This window comes from Ictalurus furcatus, chromosome 4, assembly GCF_023375685.1.
Source record: "Ictalurus furcatus strain D&B chromosome 4, Billie_1.0, whole genome shotgun sequence".
NCBI classification, from domain to species: Eukaryota; Metazoa; Chordata; class Actinopteri; order Siluriformes; family Ictaluridae; genus Ictalurus; species Ictalurus furcatus.
In genome coordinates, this window is record NC_071258.1 from 29,757,625 (window position 1) to 29,782,012 (window position 24,388).

The window sequence follows — 24,388 nt, forward strand, 5'->3', positions numbered from 1 at the left end:
AGTTTGCCGATACTTTTCTTTAATGCCTACAAAGATAAAAAAAATAAATACGTCAAATCAACAGCATCCATTCGGTACCATTTAATTGGTAATTATTAAAACTTTTTTTTTTTTAAAAAAACAAACAAAACACACATCACCATACCAACGATATCTCAGAAAAGTGAATCGCGTAATCATTTATCACGATATTTATATTATAATCGATATAATCGCCCAGCCCTAGTTTATACTTCCATTTAAATGTCATACAACATCCCCAAAACAAACCAATTCCTGTTGTCCTGTTCACAGCTGTTATAATACAGGTTTCCTTACCTACCCCTCTCTTATTTTCTCTTCAAGTTAATGAGACAAAAAATAAAGAAAGAAAAATCACGCTCGTCATATTAAACTGAAAAAGAACCGCTTTAGCTCGGACTGTTACAAAAACACTGACACTGGAGACTCCTTCCAAAAGGTACAAAATATATTTTTCTTCATGTGAAATTGATGATCTGGTGAAGTTTTATGGAACGAAATGTTTATGTTTATGTAATGCTTTTACCATAAAATCCCTTCTGGAACTTGTTAGTATAGAAGCTCGAACATATTACCATCATTAATATGTTGGACCAATCAGGATCGATAATTCAACAGTGCTGTAGTATCAGTTAAGTTAATCTGACCGTTCAAATGCAAACGAAAGCTTTGCAATAAAATAAAATTACTTTCAAATACAAATGTGGCAGTGTGTATTCTTTCAAAAAAAACCAAACAAATAAATTATAATAAAAATCGGTGACTGAAGCCTCTGCACAATATCGCGTTTTTTTTTTTTTTGCCTAGTTAACACACACTCCAGTGTGGTTCGAGATCTATTACATGCCTGCTGCATATAGTCATAGGATCCTAATGAAAAGTTCCAGGAAACGGCAGAAGCCGTGGATCTGGTGACGGGCCGTCAGACAACCTCTGAGGGAAAAGTGATTTAGTAATGAAGACTGGTGATTCCACTTTGCTCGTTTTATTGCTACATCGATGACTGACTGCCTTGCAAACGTGACACGTTTTGTTATTGTTCTTGACGTGTAGATCGCTGCTGGTTTTCGCGCTGAACAAAACGATGAGCTCATGCAGGAACAGGAATGTGAACAGCCAGGAAAGAGAGATTAAACCTGATGTGCTGCAGCAGGACAGATACATTTAAAAACGTAAATCAATTTTGAGCATGTTTTTAAAATGCCCCCCCCCCCACAGTTCAACATTACGTTGCACTTTATTTATTTAATTTATTTATTTATTTATTTTAATTTATTTATTTATTTATTTTTAACAGTCAGAGAGGTCTGTGTATGTTTCGTTTATTCGTATATTTAATTTATTATTATTTTTTAAAAATGGCAAAACAAGGAATCTGCATTTTTGTTTAATTTCTGTTCTGGCAAGCACTAAAACCAAGTTAATTCAAATGAAAAGAAATTAATTTTTTTTTCCCTGTAAAATTATTTAAAGAAAATTAAACTTTGACTTGTTTTTTTTGCAAAATTTGAAATAATAATAATTTAAAAAAAAAACAACAACAAAAACCCAAAACAAAACAAAGGACAGGTACAAAATTAAAGCTTTTTTGAAGTCAGTTTCGAACATCTCTTTTGCCTATACCCCCCCCCCCTTTCCATTTCAAACCAAAACAAAACCGAATGCACGTACACACACCCAGAGCCTATTTAGTTCCAGCTGTGTACCTTCTGCTTTACTAAACTGCAGCTGCTAAAGCTGGAGCGACACTACAGCGCTACATCTCTCCATTACAGTGTTTGTTTTGCGCTCCCTTCTCTATGTACGCACTCCAACAGTGGCTAAGGCTTTCGTCTCTCTAAACACGTTACATAATATTCGTGTTTTCGCAGAACAGTGGTTCAATCTGCACTTTCTTCTGCTTTCAGCGTTTAAGGGAAATTTGATTACAGAAACAAAAATTCAGCTACCGATTCACATAACCGCAGGTAATAACCTGGAACACACACACACAGTTTCATATCCTCATACAGGCCTTCTGGTATCATTAGGAAATACCACAATGAGCGATTTCTGCATTATTGGGTAAATAAATGAAGGAATCGTATCAGGACAGTTTCGGACACATCACTCTGAACTACAGTGCTGTGCTCATTTTATTTTATGACATCGTAAATCTTGAATTCCACCATTTATGGCTTCAGGAAATGCAGTGCAATACACCACGTTTATCGACAATCACCTGTCAAGCAAATCAGAGCAAGTCAAAGTCATTCCAATCTAGAGGAACAGCATTAAATGTTCAGATTTAGCGTTTATGTGCCATGGAATAAAGCAGTGAAAACGCAGTGTGCTCATAATGAAGAGATAGCCAGGAGAGCTAGAGTACGATTACACTTCTCCTACTGTAAACACTGCACACCCACGCTCGGCCCTGCATGCTATCTCGGTTTGGGAGAGACTAATCCCTGACCTTTGACCCCAAACCAGCAGAACTGCCTAGTCATAAAGGCAGCCTGTAATTCCCAAAGAGTTCCTTCTTTATCATGCCTTCTGAAATCCTGCCTGTAAATGTCGTGTTTCTCCAGAGTCAGCTGCCCCCCCTCCCATTTGTCACTCGGCCCAGAACTTATAAACGTTCCAAGAGTCAACGGTCTGGCGTTTAGGCCATGAGTCACTCGTAATTGGGGCTGAATGTAGCGTTCTATTTCCATTTCAAGTGAGAAAGAGTGCGTGCACTGCAGCTCGCAGTGTATAAGGGATGGAACTGAATATGAAAAAAATGACTCACATTTATACAATTGTATACAGATAAAAAAAATAAATAAAATTGGAGGCACGTTATTGTTTTTTCCCCACGCTCAGACTTAAAACACTGCATTACCGAGGTCCAAAACGAAACCATACTTCTACGATATTTCAGCATAATATTCAAAAGAAATAAGCTTTTATTTATATACTCGCTGCTCCATTACAGTCCATGGTGGAGCACTCGCAGTGCACGGAGTAGCACATCTCTGATGGAAGTCACGAACCCACCCCCCCCCCCAAAAAAAAATTAAGATAATTTCGCTTAATCTAATCTTAATCTCCATCAGATTAGACAGAACACTTTCCAGAAAGGTCCACAGGATGTCTGGTTGAGACCAATAATGAACTCGGGTGATGTAGCTGAGGTTGAGGAACTGCAGAAATTCGGAAGCGGTTTCCGGTTCAAATCCGAGTACAGATACAGATATTTGGAGTATTAAACAGATCCTGACCGTGGCATTGGGCTAAACAGGTCATACTGTTTATAAACAGATTCAATTCTCGAAAAGGCTTTGCCTTGAACAGTGCAGTGCTTGGCTGGAAACACTGACTACAGAAGGGTATTTCTAGGAAAATGACAAACCTTCTAAGCAGCTGTGTGACCTGACAGCGTAGACAGTCATAACAAAGCCTCACAGTTTCTGTATGCACACAAGTGGGAAGCGCAAGGCCGAGGAATCCTACTCCATCGCTCCCATTAGGCCACATAACAGTCTGCTGTGCGTCATTATGCTAATGATTGTTATGCTGTGAATCAGACTGTGTGTGCTGTTCGGGATCCTGTATTGGCTAATCAACTCCTCAGCCGGTCACAGACTATGAGAGATTAGTCCTAGTGTGTGTGTGTGTGTGTGTGTGTGTGTGTGTGTGTCTGTGCGTGCGTGCGCTGTTGGGCAAGAGTGTAGGTCTGCGGAGGCACAGCAAGTGGGAGTGCCATGTGTCTCACCTACAGATGATGGAAGGATGACACATGTTATATAAACAAAGCGTTCCGGTTTAACTTCCGTATATTGTGACAGATTCAAAAGTTTGTTAAATAACAGCTGCATCTTCACTAATGACTTGATCCTAGTTAGGGCTGGGATGGATTCAGAGCCTATCCCAGGAATAAAATAAATAAATAAATAAAATAATAATACACACAACACACACACACACACACACACACACACACACACACACACTTGAAGGGACTTCAGTCTATCTAATCCACACACGCATTCACACCTAGGGGAATTCAGCATCCCTGATCCACCTACCAGCATGTTTTAGGAGGTGTGGGGAAACTGGAGAACGGGGAGGAAATGAAAACAAACCGTGGAGCTCAGGATCAAGCTCCTGGAGCTGCGAGGCGGCAACACACCACATTGCTGCCCAAATACACACACTGATCATGTAAAATGAGGTCACTTATTCCTTCCTTGTGTCTTACGGAAACAGAAAGAAACACTCATGAGGAACATGTGAGATTAAAGAAGACACTCAAAATTGATATCAAGGTACGTGTAGAGAAGATAAGGGTGGCACCTCAGCAACAAGGGGAGTACAGTTTAGCACCCTTTCCCCGTAAATCTGAGAGTGTATTGCAACTATAAAGAACATATAGAAGATTCAGCACATGTGGTATTTCTATTCATTTTGCACCGGTTGTGCATTATTAGGTGGTTATTGTGCACACTCACCCGGGACAGCTGTTCCGGACTGCCGAACTGGACGTGCGTGCTCGGGGACAGGCCGCCAGGCTCGACGTCGCTCCCGGTTATGTCATCCTCTGACTCCTCGAAGGAGGACGCGGATGAAAGTCCCGCCGAGGACGAGCTGGAGAGTTTGCGGAGGGAAACGCGGGGGATAGGGGAGCCTCCGCAGCCGCTGTCCGAGTACGGAGACTCGTGGCCGGGCTGCAGGTCCAGAGATAACGCGCCGAAACTCAGCGGGAACTCAGCGACCTCCACGTCCTCGGCTTGGCTGGGACTCGGATCGTGGGTCACAATGAGTCTCGGAATGATCCCGGGGAAACTGTGGTACTCCATTAAACCCTGGCCATGGACGCATTCCTCTTCAGGAAAGATGGGCGTGCTGTCTTGGTCCTTGGTTCTGTGCGTAAAGTCAGGACGCGGTGATGAGGGTTCGACACTCGGTGGAGTTCTGGTCATGTGGGAAGGAACGACGAGCCGGTTCGAAACGTACGACTTGGTGCAAGAGTGAATCTGTGGCTGTGGAGCCGTCTGATTTTCCTCTGTAAAGGACCCAGAGTGGATCGGTGTGAACAGCCTTAATGCTGTTGCTCCATCGAAACCAATCGCGTTCAGATCGAGGTCTCTTTCTCGGGGTTCCTCCATGCTCCGCGGTGAGCTGCTCCACTCATGGTTCTTCTCCTTCTCCTCAGCTGCTCGTGCTCTGCATTGTGAATCAGCCTGCTCGAGCACACCGACCCTGCTGCAGTCCGCATCGATGGCTACAATTGTTTCCTCCTTCGGAACTCCTTCAAAGTCAGCGACGGGTTGCACGGAAGCGCGCGTGTCAAGGCGAGCAGTGGTGGTGGTGGTGGCGCGAGCGGTGGTGGCGAGTGCGGCGGTCCGGTCCGTTTCCGAGTCTCTTCCACTTCCACCGTCGAACGACTTCCTCTGTCCGCCTATCTCTCCGCGAGCCCCGAACACATCTCCTTCTCCTTCAAACGCGTGCCGCCGGTACGACTCAAGGTTCGGGAGCTGCTTGTTTTTCATCGGATTCTTGTCGAACCGGTGACTCCTGCTTTCCAAACAGGCAAATCCGCAAACTCGTAAGGTTCTCCTCGTCGCTCGGGCTGCGTTTCCGTTCGCTTTGACTGAAGGCGCTGTCGAGTATGACAACGCGCACAGAGATTGACCCATCCTGCCTGCCGTACACATCACACAGCCAATGCCTTTAAGTTTGTCCGAATACAAAATGGCTTCCTATTGGATACATAGTGCACTAAGTAGGGTGACTATACCAGCTACTTCTTCTTAATCAGAATAGTGCACATATATAGGAAGTAGAGATACATTTGTACCGCAACCATTGTCATCGCCACGCCCCTTTCCTTCTTCCAGCTCTCCCCCCACCCCCCCCCCCACGCTTCCTTTCTTTCTTTCTTTCTTTCTTTCTGAGTGGGATTTCTTACAGGATTTATGACGCAGATACTTGAGCACTTATTCTTTTTTTTATTATTTAATTAATTATTTATTTAATTTCCTGAATGACGCAATCTTAAGGCGTAGTTATTTGTATTTACCTGTTTATTATTATTATTATTATTATTATTATTATTAATTATTATTTATTTGTCAGGGGCTACCATGTAATAATGATTTGTACATCCTATAACTGTTTATTTACTGCCACTTTCCTTTCTTACATTTTCTTGCAAATCACTGTGTTCTGTATTGTTGGACAAGGCGATAACCCAAGTCTGTACATGTGTACTGAGTGGACATGTTAAATATGAAATATCCACACATCCTTCACAGCTGGACTTTAATAAACACAAGACCTTTGATCAGAGTAGGCCTAATAAAACGTCATCAGTCTCCCTGATAGTTTGTGAATGCTATACCCAAATAGTGGGATGATCCCAGTAACCAGTTGCCGAAATTCTCATTTAGTCTGGAGTTTTGTCTCCCCCTTGTGTGGTAAATTGTATGTTGTAGAATGCAAAGCAACAAGAACTAATGCTAACAAAATGTCTACTGAAAAGTTGCCACTCATTCAGGTGTAAAGACATTTGTATCATGGATTTAGCATTCACTGACATCAGGTAACATCTAGTTACATAGTTTTTTTTTTCCCATGAGATTTTTTTTTTCATGAGATTGCTAGCTTGGTCCTGTCTTTAGCTTTAACACCTTTAGCTCGCTCAGTAACTCAAGCCAGCATTGAATTTTTAGGAATCTCTTTAAATATTGTCTCCATACACACCAAATGTTAAATGATCTGAAAAGTTACAGTTTCTTGAAACGTCTCAAAGAGCAAATCTGTTTATGAGGTGTCATTAGATCATGCCCGGTCCTTGATTGTTTTCCTATAACAGCACGTCACGTTGTATTTTATTCCTCTCATACCACAGCAATTTGCCCATGATTGCAATTTTGAACATTTGTTTTGAATGTAATGGATGTCATTAAATTCTGCATTACAGTGTGCACCGATGGAAGTGAAGGAATGCAAGACTAGAACAGCTTGTGCTGAGGAACGTGTCTGAACCGCAGTGGTGACGGAAGCCAAGCTCAATTGCTCAATTTCTCCTCAGGCTATATGTTTTCTAACAGACATGTTTAATCATGCAGAGCATCCTGATTCACAGAAATGACACACATGGCTAGAACATCTAACATTCCTTGAAATGAGAATTGAGACTTTCTCATTTAGTAAGCAATAACAAATAGCAATTTCATATTTTTTTTTGCATTACCTTCACACACACACACACACACACACACACACACACACACACACACACAAACACAATACAATACGAAACTGTTAAATAAACTGGCACCGTATCTAATCTGATGATGGATAAACAAAATCTGATGTGATCTCATCACTCTTGAGATGTATTATTCAGAAATAGTTATTCAGAAATAGAGCTTCCTCAAGAGAAATCTGCATATGGCTGTGAAACATACATGTGACATCACCCTGCTTCTTATTAAATCTAGAAACAAAATTCCTGTCAATCAATTAACCATGATCCTATGCTTTCTTGTTCACTCACTCGAACGTTCAGTGGCATCTTTGTGCTGATCAGGGTCACGGTGGATCCAGAGCCTATCCCATGGGCATAAGGCAGGAATACAACCTTGATGGGTTGCTAGTTCATCACAAGGCACCATACACACACACACACACACACACACACACAGATTAATTCATTGACACTTTGGAACAATTTATCTGAGCAAATCCACCTTGTGACATGATTGGTGGGAGGAAACCCACAGAGACATGGATAACATACATATTATATCAAATCATATGGGAGTAAAATCTACTTAAGTTATACATTAATAAATAATAATAATAATAATAATAATAATAATAATAATAATAATAATCCCTCAATTTGAGGGAGCATGGTTATCAAGTTTGCCTCACCCCTCCAGGATTGAGGATTCGATTCCCACCTCTGCATTCTCCCCGTGCTTCGTGGGTTTCCTCTGGGTACTCTGGTTTCCTCCCCCAGTCCAAAGACCTGCATTGTAGGCTGATTGCTATTTCCAAATTGTCCATAGTGTGTGAATGTGTGTGCGATTGTGCCCTGCGATAGGCTGGCAGCTCGTCCAGGATGTCCCCCGCCTTGTGCCCTGAGTCCCCTGGGATAGGCTCCAGGCTCCCCGCGACCCTGTGTAGGATAAGCGGCACAGAAAATGGATGGATGGATGGATAATCCCTCAACTTGTGACATGTTAAATGTTTTATTAAGATGACTAAATGTGATTAATAATAGATACAGAATTTTTTTATTCATTTGCATGAAACTGAATTAAATTAAGGCAATTTGACATTTAGGGGAGTAAATGGAACGTGGACAGAATTACATTTGACGAAATATTTTATGAGACACTGTCTGAGGCCTAAGACCTGATCAACAGACTGCACTGTAGTAATTAAAAAGGATTCTCATACCTCCTAGTGTTTGTCCTCTAGTATTTATCTCATATTAGAATGTTCTATTTGTCCTCAAAAATAATTCTGCTGCAAAAAAACAAAAAAAAACCAAAAAACAACAACAACAACAAAAAAAACACAGAGTATAAAACAATCTTAAAAGAATAAATAGATATTTCTAACAATTCAAGCATGGCAACCTATTCTAGTGGCTGCTTTATTCTGCCATCCTATTGTCCCATTCACTCCATTCCTGCACTAAAACTCTAAGGGTCATTCTTCCCCTCTGGTCACATAGTTACTCCTAAACACACACACACACACACTTTCTTAAGCAGACATCCATTTTTTAATTACTCAAATCCAATAAATAAATAAATAAAAATAGCACAATAGCGCCACCACTTGGAAAGCAAAACCCAAACAGAACACTATATTCATCCAGGGATTAAAAAAGTTACCATTACAGAAAACACATCTATAATAAAACACTGTTAAACTCCTACCAAAAATTCCAAAAACTGTGTTGGAGTGCAAGTCTTACATTTTTTCCCCACAACATCTCAGTGAAGGAGTCATCATTGTGTCTTTTTCCTACAGAAGCAACAGAAGAGACTGAAAGGTTGGGGGTGGGCCTGGGGTTCGGACATACCAACCCTTAATGTATTCAGTTCTTTTGTAAGAAACAAATGCACCATGCAATAATAGGGTGAGAAAGGGGATAGAAAAAGAAGTACGAGGGAGGCAGGAGGCACATGAGGCAACACGGGCTCCCATCTTCTAACTGGACAACCTGTGTCCATCTCAGCACCTTTGCTTTTTACAACTGGGTGCTTCTTCTAAAACCGAGCTTCTGTAAAGCTCCCTCTGTTTATGCGTTTGAAAAACCAAGGAGGTTTCACACATGGGTTTACATGTTTCCTGATTAGTGAGATGACAACACAGCGCTCACAACTGACTGGAGCCGGCAGGGTGATGAGATCAAAGTAGAATAAAGAGCAGAAGACAGAACGACAGGTAAGATGTGTTCATGAATTATGGTATATTGTATGGAGCGCAAGTGCAACAGCAGATGACCTTTATTATTGTTTATATGATTAAAAATAATAGTGTGAGATAAAAATCCAACTTTTAAAATACTTAAAATGCCAATTTTAATTATTATTTTAAGATACAGGTAAGGTCATGCTTTGTAAGTTAAGTAGTTATACTTATTATACAAAAATACATTTTCTGAAAAGGTTTAAAATTAAAATGCGATTTTTAAAAAATATTATTTTTTTTACTTTACACTTACAACACCATTGTGGTTCATGTTCACTGTGTTAACAAAATAAATAAATAAGAATAATAATAATATTAAATAATAATAATAATAATAATAATAATTCCAAAAAAATTATTTTCTTAATTTCTTACCAATATTTGTAGTCCATAGCCAACACTATACCATCATTTTCTTCTTATTTTTGTTGCAGGCACAATTATTTAAATGTATTATAAACGTATAATATTTGACATGGATCAATATTTGAAATGCAGAGTGTTTGAGTGTTGGACAGACCAATACACACACTACACACATATGCTGTACATAACCAGACAACAAGTGTACCTTCTGCATGTACAACATGGAATTGCAAAATAAATGCTTTATCAAATCTACAGTTATTGTATACATAAGTTAATTTACATGCCTTACACTACATACAGCACAATGTCCTGGGCTGGTCAATGTAACTGATCAGCATATCAGTGGCATGAGAGAAAACAATAATAAAACCAGCAGTCATCTCTCAACATTTAAAGATGACAATAGAATACTAGAAAGGTCAGTTCACTTATTCTTTATTATTTTGCCTGTCTCACACTCTGATTCTCACCACATCCTGTAAAAAAGAATTGAAATGCAACACGTCTGTCTGAACCACAAGTTTGTACAGAAACCACTATTACACTCAGCTAGACTGAAATGCTTTCTTTGTTCTGCAAAAGTATTACCGTGGCTCTACTGAGGTATCATTTTATGACTTTACACTCGTTTACACTCGTCTCTTTTTTAAGTATTCGTTATTAGAAAAGGTCTTTCACCAAATATTTTGCATTACATTTCAAAGGACAAAACACTGACTTTCTGTCATCCCCAGAGTTGTGAACTACATCCAGGTAATTTGCATATCAATAGAGAGCCCAGAAGATCTCATTAAGGGGATGTGTAACCCACCCCTGAATATAAATAACTTTCCCTTCATATTCCCTTCAAATGCTGATGTAACTTTTGGACTTTTGGATGTCTTTGACTCTGAATACAGCCGAACATTTTCAAGCACAGCAGCAATACATTTATCTAGAATCGTGTATTTGTAAAATTCATCCATCATGTCCCATACTGCTTATCCTACATAGGGAGCCTGGAGCCTATCCCAGGTAACGTGGGGCACAAGTGGGGTGTCCCCTGGGGGTGGTGCCAACACATCACAGGGCACAATCACACCCATTCACACACGATGAATAATTTGGAAATGCCAACTGACCTACAACGCACGTCTTTGGACTTGGGGAGGAAACTAGAGTACCTGGCGGAAACCCTTGAAGCAAAGGGAGCACATGTAAACTTTGTGCACACAGAGCAGAGGCGGAGTTCAAAACCCCTAACTCTGGAGGTGCGAGGTAAATGTGCTAACCACTAAGCCACTGTGCCCCCGATTTGTAAAGTCATAAAGTGAACTTTTAGTATGAGATTGCTTCAAGGAGTCGATCCTAACAAATCTAAACTTTAACAGACGTTACAGATATAAGTCTAAGAGTGAGGATGAGATGTAATACCTCTCACTCTAATCTACAGCACTGTGATAACTATGTAGCTATTAGTATTCAGTTAGATTGTATCATTCTTTGGTTTCTTGTGTACTAATTTACCATAATTAATGGAGCGGCTGTGGTTCAGGTGGTAGAGTGGGTTGTCCACTAATCGTAGGGTTGGCGGTTAGATTCCTGGCCCACATGACTCTACATACTGAAGCGTCCTTGGGTAAGACAATGAACCCCAAGTTGCTCCCAATGGCAAGTTAGCGCCTTGCATGGCAGCTCTGCTACCATTGGTGTGTGAGTGTGTGTGTGAATGGGTGAATGAAACACAGTGTAAAGCGCTTTGGATAAAAACTCTATATAATTGCAGTGTAGCATTAGAGATAGATGGTTTAAAAAAAAAAAAAAATTAATTAACTTTAACACGAGTAAAGAATTTGAAGCTGCATTTTCAATTCAATTCAATTAAATTGTATTTGTATTGCGCTTTTTTACAATGGTTATTGTCTCAAAGCAGCTTTACAGAAACATATAAATACACGATACAGATTTTAAGTGTGTATATTTATCCCAATTGAGCGAGCCGGTGGTGACGGTGCCGAGGAAAAACTCCTTAAGATGATCTGAGGAAGAAACCTTGAGAGGAACCAGACTCAGAAGGGTACCCGTCCTCATCTGGCTAACAACGGATAGTGTGAAAGCATTAATTAAACCATAAATACGACCAAAGTATTTATTTATTTATTTATGAGTCATTTCACTTTTACTTGAGTAAAGAATTTTGGCACTCAATTATTCCGTACAGTTCATACTACAGTTCAAATGGAATTTTAGGTACTTACTAAAGAATTCATGAAGAAATCATAACACATATATAACTTGCTAAATAAAGCGCTTGTAACACTTACGGATGCCCCTCGATAAACTCAGACAGGACTTGATTGCTAGGGGCCTAAATTGAGACTTCAAACTAAAGTATATGATTTTATATACAGTATTATTCTGTCCTGTATGTGATTGGTATCTCTATTTTTCCTACAGAGCAGATGACTTTGGAGACAAAAAGCCATTATTGAAATTAATATGATGGGTAGTATCAGTCTGTTCATTCTGCTGCTCCACTATGCATCCATGTGCTGGGCTTTCCTGCCCAACTTCTGGTCTCGAGTGCTGACATTGTCGTGGGACTCTTATACACACCAGTATATGACAGAGCAGGCTCTGCACAACGTCACCTTGGAGACTATTAAGATGATGCCTGACCACTTTGGTGGCCAGGAGCAGGTACGTACTGCAGGACAATGGCACTTAAACCAGTGATTAATTGACATCCTATTGAACTACATATATATTTTTTTATTATGTAGTAATATAACTGTAAAATTCTCAATATGTACAGTGTAGTATCTTCCGCTCCATTGAAATAGACACACATAAACTCTTCCCAATCATGAGGATTCTCCTGAGGGCCAGTGGGTGTGCAGGTGGAAGTGTAAAAGCTGGGAAGGAATCTAACAGAGACTAAAATCACCATTTGAGTAGAGAGAGTGTTCAATGTGATGCTCACTCTACCATTTAACCATGATCATTATACTGTGATGCTTTGAGGAATCTCAGCCCTGAACATCACCTCTGTAATTAACCAAATACACATTTCACGGTCTAAAAAACATGTTTAGTATTGTTCTATTTTCAGTAAAAGTTTAATAGGGTTATTTTTTGGCCCAAATAACTGTGAATGTTGTGTTATTGACATTTGAAATGGTAAAATGTCTAATTGCTTAAACAAACAAACAAACAAACAAACAAACAAACAAAACGGATTTATTGTCTGAATACCAATATATATTTTTGTCTCCCTGGTAGTCCATTCTTGGATGCATACATATTTGTTTGTATATGATGTGTTGTTTTATATAATAAGGAAAGTATACGTTCATTTCCATAAGTATTGGCACCCTTCAAGTTAGACTACTTGACGACAAATTGCTTTTTGAGCAAACTAGATAAAACAAAAACAATACTAGATAAACAATGATGAGCCCTAATCTGACAGTACAATACAAAAAAAAAACAAACAAACAAACAAATAAAAAAAAAAATTCTGTAGTGTCATGTGCTTACTTGTGTTAAAATCAGGTTGACCTAGGTCGGGCATTTTGGAAATCCATGGGTGAGGTGGTCGGCGCCAATGCTGCAATGGACTTCCTGAGTTCTACGCGATCTGACCCGGTGTATCACTTTGACTCAGAGAGAGTAGAAGGAAGCACAGAGATGATGCGGGACTTCTGGAAGCAGGCAGTTCTGTTAACTCGGAAGAAGGATTATCAGGGAGCGAGATATATCCTGGGACAGCTCCTCCATGGCTTACAGGTACAGGGATTCAATGGGGCATTTCATTACACATGGCAAAAATACATGGAAAGTTAGCAAGTATGCTTCAAACTCTGTAACTGAAATGAGATCCACAGCAGAAGTTAAATATGGCACATAAAATAAGATTTAAAAGTATTAAAGTACATTACTATGTTTTAGTATTAAATATGTGACAAACACAGTCCATTAACCATACTTCTTAATCAAAATCTAAAATGCAATTAACCAAATAATATTTTATGTGTGGTTACGTGTGTGTAGGACTTTTATAGCCACAGCAACTGGGTGGAAATGGGACAGCATACCGAATACCTTCATCTGTTGCACCCCAATGAGCCGGCAGTACCTATAGCTTCAGGTGAGCTGCACAACATGTACAATGAGCTAAACTATAGGACAAATGCAAAAAAATATGGTCGATACATAGGGATACGTAGAGTATAACAATTAAACTCAGCTTTTAGCAGTATACATAGCAATCTGACACCACCTGAATACTGTAACGTTTGGTTTCAGAGGACACGCCTACCTGTGCTGCATGTCATCGATTCAGTTGCTATAATAATTTATTGGAAGAGCTTGTCAGGGGTTCACCAGAACCTCTTCTGACCACTGGATATTTCAGCACTTACCCAGCCAAACCTATAGGTAAGTTCACTCCTAAAGGGAGCCACAGACCTGCAGTGTAATGATAGTATCAAGCAAAATTTCCCATCCGATCCCAACTGTTACATTACCACATTTAACCTCTTACTTATTTATATTTAAATGCCAAGAGACTACAGATGGAACAGTTAAAACGGCAACCTTGGTTTAGTTTGCTACCAAAATTAAGGCATAATTCATAATAGATTTATTTGAGTGTTGTAGATATTGTAGAAATTTTTACAGTGTGATAACTGAGTCTTAAAATAGCACTGTTTCACAGTATCAACCGAGCAGTTCAAATCGTTTTCAATGGTGAAAATGAAACCCAAAATTGGTATTAGAAATATACGTCTCAGAATGACTTTGCTATGAAATCTCTTCCATTAAAAAAAAAAACAACCAAAAAACTAACCCACATGGCTGTGTGCAGCCAAAAATACAAAATTGTTTCGTTTTATTGCGGTCAGTAATGCCAAGTTCTTGCTAGTTGGGGTGTACGATAAAGTTACGAATATGCAGCAGAGGTAGCTACTGTACGTAACGTGTTTACAAAAGTAGTGGATTGTATACCTAAAGGGTTTCCAGTGCAGTCGACATGCTGTAGTGTGATTTAGGGTTGTGACATTTTTGGTGTCTCTTAGGGAAGTGCAGCCATGGTGGTATACTGGACAGCAGTCGTCACCAGGCAGCTGAGGGTGGCATTAATAAGGACAGCACGTCCCCTCTCTTCTCGCCACACCACTTCCTTCATAAAGAGGCTGCGCAGCTTGCTTCCAAGGCAACTGTTAGAGTGCTCCATGACCTCAGAGATGAGGTGGGACCCATGAGCTTCCTCAGGTCAGAGGTCAACCTAAATTACACTTCCATAGACTTTACAGTGATATAACCCGAGAAAGTAGTTCCAGTTTCATTGAGGCTGTAAGTCAGAGAACTAGATTAGTACAAAAACTAAATGTAGTGTTTTTTTTTCCTCCCTTAAAGATATTAATACAAAAAAATTTAGCTTGTTAGAAAGAAACTGCAAAATTCTGAAGATCTTCCCCTGTCTGAAAAGAGCTTTACTTCAGACTGTTAGTGTAAACACCGCATGCTAGAATAGCATAGCATCTGACGTAGCATGCTAAACTAAATATTTTTTCAGATTCCTCAGCGTCAAACAGCCTCCAGCCCTTGTGTTTGTCATAGACACGACAGGTAGCATGTTTGAAGAGATCACAGCTGCTCGTCTCCGTGCCCTGTCCATCATTCAGGCACGAGCGAGGAATCATGAACCTGGGCTTCCTGGCACCTTCTTGCTCATCCCCTTCCATGATCCAAGTAAGAACAGAGACACTTTTTTTTTTTGAAAGGTAACAGAAACATCAGAGATTGCCATGGAATGGGACATACAACAACCAAAGAAAATCATTTGAAATGTATGTGTGTCTGTAATGCTAAATAAAAGTGGTCATTTTCAGCTGTAGGCCCCGTTTTGGAGACAGACGACCCCAATGAATTCCAGCAGTTCATGGAGAATTTAATGGCTCTTGGTGGAGGAGATGAACCAGAGATGTGTCTCTCTGCTGTTCAGGTAAGTTTATAGAGACAGAGGACCAGAATTTTTCAAGCATCCTAAGAGGAATTTGATGAATGGTAATGTATATGAATAGCAATGTTTCTTTGCAGATCCATAATGGCGCCATAATGTGTGTGTCTCTATTTCAGCTGGCTCTGATCCATAGTCCACCTCTGTCTGAGATTTTTGTTTTCACTGATGCATCCCCTAAAGACAGCCACCTGTACAGCACTGTCAAAGCTCTCATTTTAGAAAAACAGAGCAAGGTAAAACACACAGAGTACCACAGTCACAAACATGAATACACATGAACACTCACATCATGAAAACCTCCACCTTTCCTTCACCAGGTTACCTTCCTGTTGACTGACGACCCAAGTCATAGAGAGAGAGTGATGAGCAAGAGGAAGAAGAGAGCAACCCTATCTCCTGACAGATTCTCTCTGTACTCCTCGCTGTCCTCCTTATCTGGAGGGATGACCATCTTCACCACTAACAAGGATATCCATAAAGCTTCAGCCATCGTGGAAGACAGCACCACTTCCAGCAAGGTATTCAAATGAAATCTCCAGCAATATGAGTTTCAATAAATCACCTCAATAAATTACATAAATACATGCAATTATTTCTGTTTTTGTACTCACCAGTATGAAAGTCAGCAGGTTGTGTATATGGTTGGGTCGGGTTTATTTTCTGTTCTCCTCCTCAGGTGACTCTGTTTCATGCAGAAAGTGAGGCAGATTCATCACACTCCTTCACTATCGACCAAGCAGTAAGATCCGTCAGGCTCCATGTTGCTGGAAAACTCACACACTGTGTCCTCATCAACCCTAAAGGTACACACACACACACACACACACACACACACACACACACACACACCCCAATAGTGTTTAACAATGCAAATGACAAGCATGCAAAGGAAATTTTACACTTTCAAAACACATGCAAAAGGCCCCCAAACCACCGCCCCCCCCCCCCCCCTTACATATGACCATATAAACAATAACAACAATTTTTTAAAATTTTTTTAAATGGCAACATCAGGAGGGACCAATACAATAATCCACTCAAAACTTCTCAAATAACCAAATAGAAAGATAAAATATATCTCTAAAGCAAATTAAACATTATCACACCTCGGCACTTGACTTGAGTCAAATCATTTGCTGCTAATGTCGACGCTTGAAGTTTAAATAAATAAATGAATAAATAAATAAATAAATAAATCCCATGGAGTTAGTTACAAATGTAAAAATGGACAAAATTATGAATGAAAAAAGAGTAGCTGTGTACATATAACCGACATGAACAAGACAATATTATTACTAAGTTATTTGACTGTGCATGAAAAGCCTTATGATACCTAACTTGGTAAAATTATTTTAATAACCTATAATGCAAATGGCAAAGTTTTTACATGAAACTTTATCACGTTATAGAATTATAGGCGGAGGCAAATTCAGACTGTAAGTAAAACGTTTAATATAGTATCCAACAAAGCACAACACAAGACTTACATGGAACATATATGAGCGTATATATATATATATATATATATATATATATATATATATATACACACACACACACACACACACACACACACACACATATATATATATATAAACAACTTAATACATGGAGACAGAGCAAGCAACGCAAGACAACTCCTGCAGTGCAGAATGTGACTATATATACACATCAGTGCTAATGAGCTTTGAGACAGGTGACATGGTGCAGTGGCTGATGGGAAATGTAGTTTCTAGTCCTTCTCCAATATTACATGACATACTTGATCATGAAGGCGAGTCGAAATGAAATATTCTAGTGGAAGTTAGTATCTTTATAATGAAACGGATATCAGTTTATTATTTAGATATTCGTTTTGTGATATTAGCTTGTATACAAATTTTTAACCTTAAAAAAATATTTCTTTTCTGAGTAATTGTGTACTTTACTTCATTTGTCAGGGAAAATCAAATCATAGGGAAACCTTTATTTTGAAAAAAAAAAAAAATCTATTTAATCCTAACATTTCATTGGACTTCCTATATAATTGCTTGTGCATGCATGCCAACAAAATGTCTCTGTCTCTCTGTCTCACTCTCTGTTAGGTGCTCGTCAGTCTCTTCTTAGTGAAGCAGGTCCTCTGGGTGCGCTGGATCAGTCTGACGGTCTGTACCGAGTCAGCCTTCTGCCGCCTATAGACCCTGGCCACTGGCAACTCAGCGTCACATCCCATGGACCTATCACATTTAATGTCTTAGGTAAGCGGCTCTAAACAACTTTCCAATCAAGGAGCACATTTCAATACCATATAACATTTCCACTCTATAACATTTTCTTTATTTTCTTTGATCACAAACAGCTTTATATATAAAACAGTAAATGAATATTAGGTAACAGTTTACAGATAAACAAAACAGAAAAAAAAAATTATAATAAGCATTCATAAATCCATATATCTTAAAGTGCACCTATTATGGTTTTGAAACGTGCCTAATTTCGTTTTAAGGGTCTCATACAATAGATTTACATGCATCCGAGGTCAAAAAACACTTTAACGTGCTCATAATTTAAACTGCAGCATTACCCATTTTCCCCCCAGTGTCACAAACGACTCGTTAAATGATCCGTTCTAAAGGATTCATTCTAAACGACTCCTTTCTCAGAGCATACTCTGCTCTGATTGGTCAGATGTCCCAGTCTGTTATGATTGGTCTCCCGCTGTCAGCGTTTCAAAAAGGAAACGCCCACTACCGTAACGAGTTTCAGCTCCGTCTGTCAGCGAGCAGCCAATGAAGACCAGAGGCGGGGTTTATTGTTACAAACCTACGTAGGTTAGTACAGGAAGTAAAGTCTGGAATCACTAACGCCTCGATTCAGCTGTTCAGAATCGATTCCTTCTTTTGGGAGTCAATAACTCTGTTTGTCATGCGCTTTGATATTTGAAACTTTGCAGACTTTTTACATTCACAAACAGCTCTATAACACACTACATGAAAGGGAATATTTGAAAAACCATAATAGGTGCACTTTAAATTAAAAGGGAGACTAAATTGACTAAAGTGAATTTTGGACATTGCATTATTTTGGGTTTTGGAAATGCAAATCTTTTTTCTCCTGCCTTTTTTTTTGGGGGGGGGGGGGGGGGGTGTACTTTTCATAAGAAATGAAGGGACTGTAAACACGGCACTATTTCATTTAAATAGTAAATGCATAAAGGTGAATCAGCATGAGATTTCTAGATGTCATTCACACCACAGTAAACAAAAGTATCCTAATTATAATGATATACTTTAAACATACCATTACCAAATTTATGTTTTGTCTCCTAGGAGAAAGCACATTGGACTTTTTCTATTACTTTGCAGTAGAGGCAAATGAGACTCACCCAGGGCTACGGAGAGTAGAAGGCAGTCCTATTGCAGGTAAGCTAAGCTTGCTTAATTTAGATTTTTATTCAGATATATTTTTCCAACTATGTGTACACATGGAAAAATGCAGCTAAACTATAAAATCTCAGAACAGGCTAAATGATATAGATATAGATTTATTAGGTATAAGAACAAAATGTCCCAAACAAAAAACAACAACAACAACAAAACACACCAAAACATCATTTCATCGGTTACAAATTTTTTCTCTCTCACATTTTGTTTTCTCTCAATTTCTCTTAGGTTTGAGTCTTTTTATTTATTTATTTATTTATTTTTAAAAAGAGTAGCTTTGGAGAATTATTTTACAGGAACTAATTAAATAAAATATGCTCACATACATTTCATTGCTTTTGAATTTTGTCACCTCCTTCCTCCTCAATAGGTGTACCAGCTTTTATAGTGGTGGCTATAACAGGCCTGTCCACCAATGATGAAGCTACTTTCAGTCATGTGACCTTGCTAGGGTCCAATGGGGAAGGGTTTCAAAAGGTATTACTGAATTCTTCAACTTCCAATTGGTCAGGAGAGGAACTGGTTGGCTTCGTTGAGTCAGTTCCCAGGAAGCCTTTTAGTGTGTGTCTCTGTGGAAAAGACAGAAGTGGGAATGAGCTTGAGAGAGTTTCCACTGAGATGGTTCAGCCCACACATGTACATATTATGGTAAGTCTCCATATGGTACACAATTTCACTCAAAAATCCTTATTTAAAATATACAATCAAGGTCATAATTGTGAAAATGTCTTTGTGTTTAATTAGCTTAATGGGATAATCTGAAATATTGAGATAAATATCGAGCTAAAGGAAAATATGATATAAATGTAACCTTTTCATTGAAGTACATTTATTGTAAGAACATTATAAAAACCTTATCAATATGGCATCGTCCTGTTAGTTCATGACACCCGATACTGTAATCCTAACAAGGTTCTCAAGGTGGAAAACCAGTCACATGACATCACAGAATCTCATCTTGTCTCATCTTACCACAGATGCTGGTTGCAGTAAAAGTCACAGTAGTGTTTAGCAAATTCTATGTTCAAAAACACATGCTTCTGTTTGTGGTTAGATGTCTTTGGTTAATTATTGCTACAACAGTGGATATGGGCACTTTCAGGCATGTGGATATTATTTGTAGTCATTGTCTGATTTTATGAAGGTCAACATACTTCAAGGTCATGGACCTCATATTTATATTTCATGGATGACTGCTTAAGAGCTGTTAAACATTAGGTGACCTTAACAGTGAAATGCAAATGAAAACATACTGGTTCGTGTACATTTTGTATACAAATCACTTGGGATATGAATAATTCTTACTTTTATTTATTTATTTTTTAAAAACAAAAATTACATTAACTGGAGGTTAGATTTCTCATATTTTCAGTGTGAGCTTAAGCTTAACCACAGAGACATTTTTAAATATCTTCTTTACCAAGGATGCCAATAATTCTGGAGCTGACTGTAAATAAATATAACGACAAAATCTCTCTCTCAGGTGCTCTCAGCACCTCATCTTCTTCCAGGTCATCACTCCACAGTTTTGTTTGAAGTGTTTAACCATGGTCCTGAACGCCATTTCATAGTGACTGCTGAAGATGACCGTGGCTTCCTCTCGCATGGCAAACACCAAAGGTGAGACCTAATGGTGGTAATGATGAACAGAAATTAGCTGAAACAGGTTTACACTAATGTGCTCAGTCTCAGACATGATCATTTCTATAGTAATAAATAATTCACACTTGTATGTCGAGTTCTCCACATAATAATGTCGAGTTCTCCAAGACTAATAATACAGAGGTTTAAAAATGTGGTGTTATTTAACAACGGCTGATATGGTAATGGGTTTTTCTTTAAAAGCTCTGTAACCTCTTAACTAGTTTGGACTGAGCAGCTAATACAGAAGATTCATGCTAGTTACACTACACACAGGTGTAAACACTCACTCATTACTGGTTTGTTCTCTCTCTGCGACTCCTCTTCTCTTGCAAATCCAGCACTTGACCACGCCATTGCTGCCACAACACGTATGCCATTTTGTACTCAAAAAAGGACAGGATCAATCAGGAACTATGGAAGCATTTTTATCTAGACTTAAATGTGCACAAATCCTTTCTTGAGCTTTGACACCTTATTTCATAAAGCTCAAAACATCCTCCTACTCGCTTTTTATTCAGCCATGTGTTTCGCAACATGGCTCTGTTCTCCTGCAGGTTGTTTATAAAAGAGAGAGGATCTGTGAGGGAGGAGGTCAGGCTGATTACTCCGCACTCCACCCAGGCAGGTCAGACACTTACAGTGACCCTTACAGTCCAGGCACATGACTCATCAGATGCCAACTATGCTGTTGTATATCTTCTGGTTTTACCAGAGGTGAGAAAGACAAATATATTGAAAATATATACAGTACAATGTAGTAATCTATAGTATTTTAATAGTATAATATACAAAATATTGCTAAATGCAATATACAATTGTTTATATATATATATATATATATATGATTCTGGCAAATAAACTTTTTTGTCCACCTAGGAGCCTGACATGTCTCCTCCATCATGTTCTGTGATGCAAGTGAAGGCAGACTGTCCTCCTCTTTCTCAGTGCTTTCTGGGTAACTGGAGTGTCTACCTGACCGTGAAGGACAGGGGTCACTCTGGCTTGGCAAGCATACAACTTGCTGTAGGACAGGGCACCCTCATGCTACTCCATGACGAGGCCATTGGGGAAAATGACAACTCTTTGATGCAGCTCCCTGAGGAAACATATATAAGTCCCCTGAAGCAGCTCCACGAGGAAGCAACAAGGCATCAGCTGCACAGACACTCAGCACGGCTCAAGCAGACAGCCCACAGACTAGCAAAAGTCAGATTAGTGCATGGTGACCCTCCAGTAAACATTAGTGAGTGGGCAAGGAGAAAGCACATAATGCTGCATTATACTTCAGAGTGCTGTGTCCCTCAGGCAGAGCTGCTTGTGTGGGATGGAGCAGGCAATATGAGGAACTGCAGCCTGACATCCAGCCAACAGAGGGGACTGAGAGAGAAAAACAGTGCAGCGAATGGGATTGCATATACACTTCTAACGCTTGTTTTATGGACCTTGTTAGGATTGGACACAATTTGTGCATAGCAAAGTTTGAAACTCATCTCGAAAGTGCTTTAAAATAAATGAAACAGACAAAACAGGACAATGAATAAAAAGTGTTGGATTTTGAAGAAATCATTTTGAATATTGTGTGGCATGGTGACCTAACGTGTAGTGCTGCAGCTTCACAGCTCCACGGTCACTGGTTTCTGGGCTTCTTCACATCTTCTCCCCATGGGTTTCCTCTGGGTTCTCTGGTTTCCTCCAACCTCCCAAAAACATGCCAGCAGGTCAACTGGCTACATTACATTTCCCCCTAGGTGAAAATATGTCTGCATCCCATCCAGGGTGTACTCACCCTGTGTTACTTGAATAGGCTCAAGATGCATCCTGACCCTAACCCGGAAAAAGCAGTTACTCAAGATGACTGAATTTTGAATATTTTACAGACACTTATGATTTGAATATGTCTGGGTAGATGTGTTAATGGACCACTCAACAATGAATTATATTTATAGCCATTAACCAACGGTCATCGACCCTGTTCCTGGAGCTCCACCTTCCTTTAGCTCTAACCATAATCATGCCTGAATGACCATCTAATCAATGCCTTAAGAAGTTCTTGATCAACCAAAACAGGTGTTTAACATATTTCACGTACAACCCAAATTGATTTTGGTTGTAGATGAAACCTGCAGGAAGGTAGATTTCAAGGAAGAGGGTTAGTGACCACAGCCATAAACAAAATACATATGTATAAAAATACCTATAAATATGTATTATTGTCTTTACATTTCGTACATAAAACATTCCACCCTGTTATTGATTATTTTCTAATAACAGCACAACCTAAGTGTTTTATTCCACTTGCACCACAGCAATTTGCCAACAATTACACTTTTTCTTCGTTGATAAATGACACGTTGTACTTTTTAATTGTACTGTACATAGTTACATTTAATGTTGTGGAATGTCCGGAAGATAAGGCAGATCCTGCCATCACTTACATTATAGCAGCTATAAACAATTGTTCCATCATCCTCAATCTCTCTCTCTCTCTCTCTCTCTCAGCTTCATAACAAGCTGGGATGTGCGGAAAAAGAATTTCACTGTGCTGTAATGTGTATGTGACAAATAAAGGCTTCTTCTTCTAGTCAACAACTTCTAACCCATCATATTTGAGAATTCAATAGTGTTGAGGTACAAAATGAGAATGTAAAATTTTGTCATGTAATGTGAGTGGATGCAGATTAATTTTGAAATGGATGTAAAGTGAGAATAAGAGAAAAATTACATGTCAATTACAATTTTTGCTGCTAAATAAATGAAAATTTGCTTTTAAATGAATAGTGAGATAAAAGACTTTTTTTTAAACAGAACATATATATATATATATATATATATATATATATATATATATATATATATATATATATATATATATATTACATGTAATAATAATAATAGACAGAAATACACAATCTATTTAATAATCTATTACACAAAACTCCATATTAATGCCATGTCTTTGGAATCAAATGTTCAACAAGCACATGGTACTGGCCAGCTGTCCACATACTTTATGTGTAAAGTATAGTACAAGTATAGTTTTTTTGAATATGTACATAAAATTACATGATTTAAATGACATGAACAGATTCTGTGGCCGAATGTTAGTGTGTTAGGGTAATTGTACTAATTGTATGTGTTTATCCCTGACTAGCTACAGATGATAAAACACTGGTTGAGCTGGTCAAACTGGTAGACCATCTTTACCAGCTGGTAAGTTATTTTCCAGCTTACTTATTACTTGACTAAACTGATAATTACATTGTTGAGATATTCTAATTGACGCCCTGTTGTGTTAATTTCTTAAAAATAACTTGATGTCTATGATGTAGCATGGTAGCACAGTTTCCTTTCTACCAGCACTTACCACCTGGTAAAGTCAAGAGAAAACAAAAACAAGTGGGATCCAACCACTACATACCAGACACGTTTAAAAAGAACAATGTCTTTCAAGTGTTTGCTTGTT

The 24,388-nt window shown here is 38.9% G+C and overlaps 2 protein-coding genes across 2 annotated transcripts in view; one reads left to right on the top strand and one right to left on the bottom strand.

Annotated features, from left to right (window-relative positions):
• The window catches only part of itpkcb (inositol-trisphosphate 3-kinase Cb), a 28,078-nt gene extending 22,282 nt beyond the window's left edge, over positions 1-5,796 (bottom strand). The window contains exon 1 of the mRNA XM_053623558.1: positions 4,494-5,796. Coding sequence (XP_053479533.1) covers positions 4,494-5,699 — 1,206 coding nt within the window. The 5' untranslated portion in view covers positions 5,700-5,796. The remainder of the gene's footprint in view (positions 1-4,493) is intronic.
• Positions 5,797-9,274: 3,478 nt separating this feature from the next.
• Positions 9,275-23,226, top strand: vwa7 (von Willebrand factor A domain containing 7). The gene is made up of 17 exons (XM_053623557.1): positions 9,275-9,456; positions 12,289-12,531; positions 13,387-13,620; positions 13,885-13,981; positions 14,140-14,271; positions 14,913-15,108; positions 15,413-15,588; positions 15,729-15,841; positions 15,976-16,092; positions 16,177-16,377; positions 16,536-16,662; positions 17,944-18,096; positions 19,168-19,260; positions 19,652-19,929; positions 20,765-20,901; positions 21,480-21,639; positions 21,802-23,226. The coding sequence occupies exons 2-17, from the start codon at positions 12,331-12,333 to the stop codon at positions 22,396-22,398; spliced, it is 3,012 nt and encodes a 1,003-aa protein (XP_053479532.1). The 5' UTR covers positions 9,275-9,456; positions 12,289-12,330; the 3' UTR covers positions 22,399-23,226.
• Positions 23,227-24,388: the final 1,162 nt, after the last annotated feature.

Excerpts from the sequence above, each read along its gene's own strand:
- vwa7 (XM_053623557.1), top strand. The coding sequence starts at position 12,331 with ATGATGGGTAGTATCAGTCTGTTCATTCTGCTGCTCCACTATGCATCC. Across the intron at positions 16,378-16,535 it reads ACAGCACCACTTCCAGCAAG|GTGACTCTGTTTCATGCAGA; the intron begins GTATTCAAATGA and ends TCTCCTCCTCAG. Across the intron at positions 21,640-21,801 it reads ATCTTCTGGTTTTACCAGAG|GAGCCTGACATGTCTCCTCC; the intron begins GTGAGAAAGACA and ends TTGTCCACCTAG.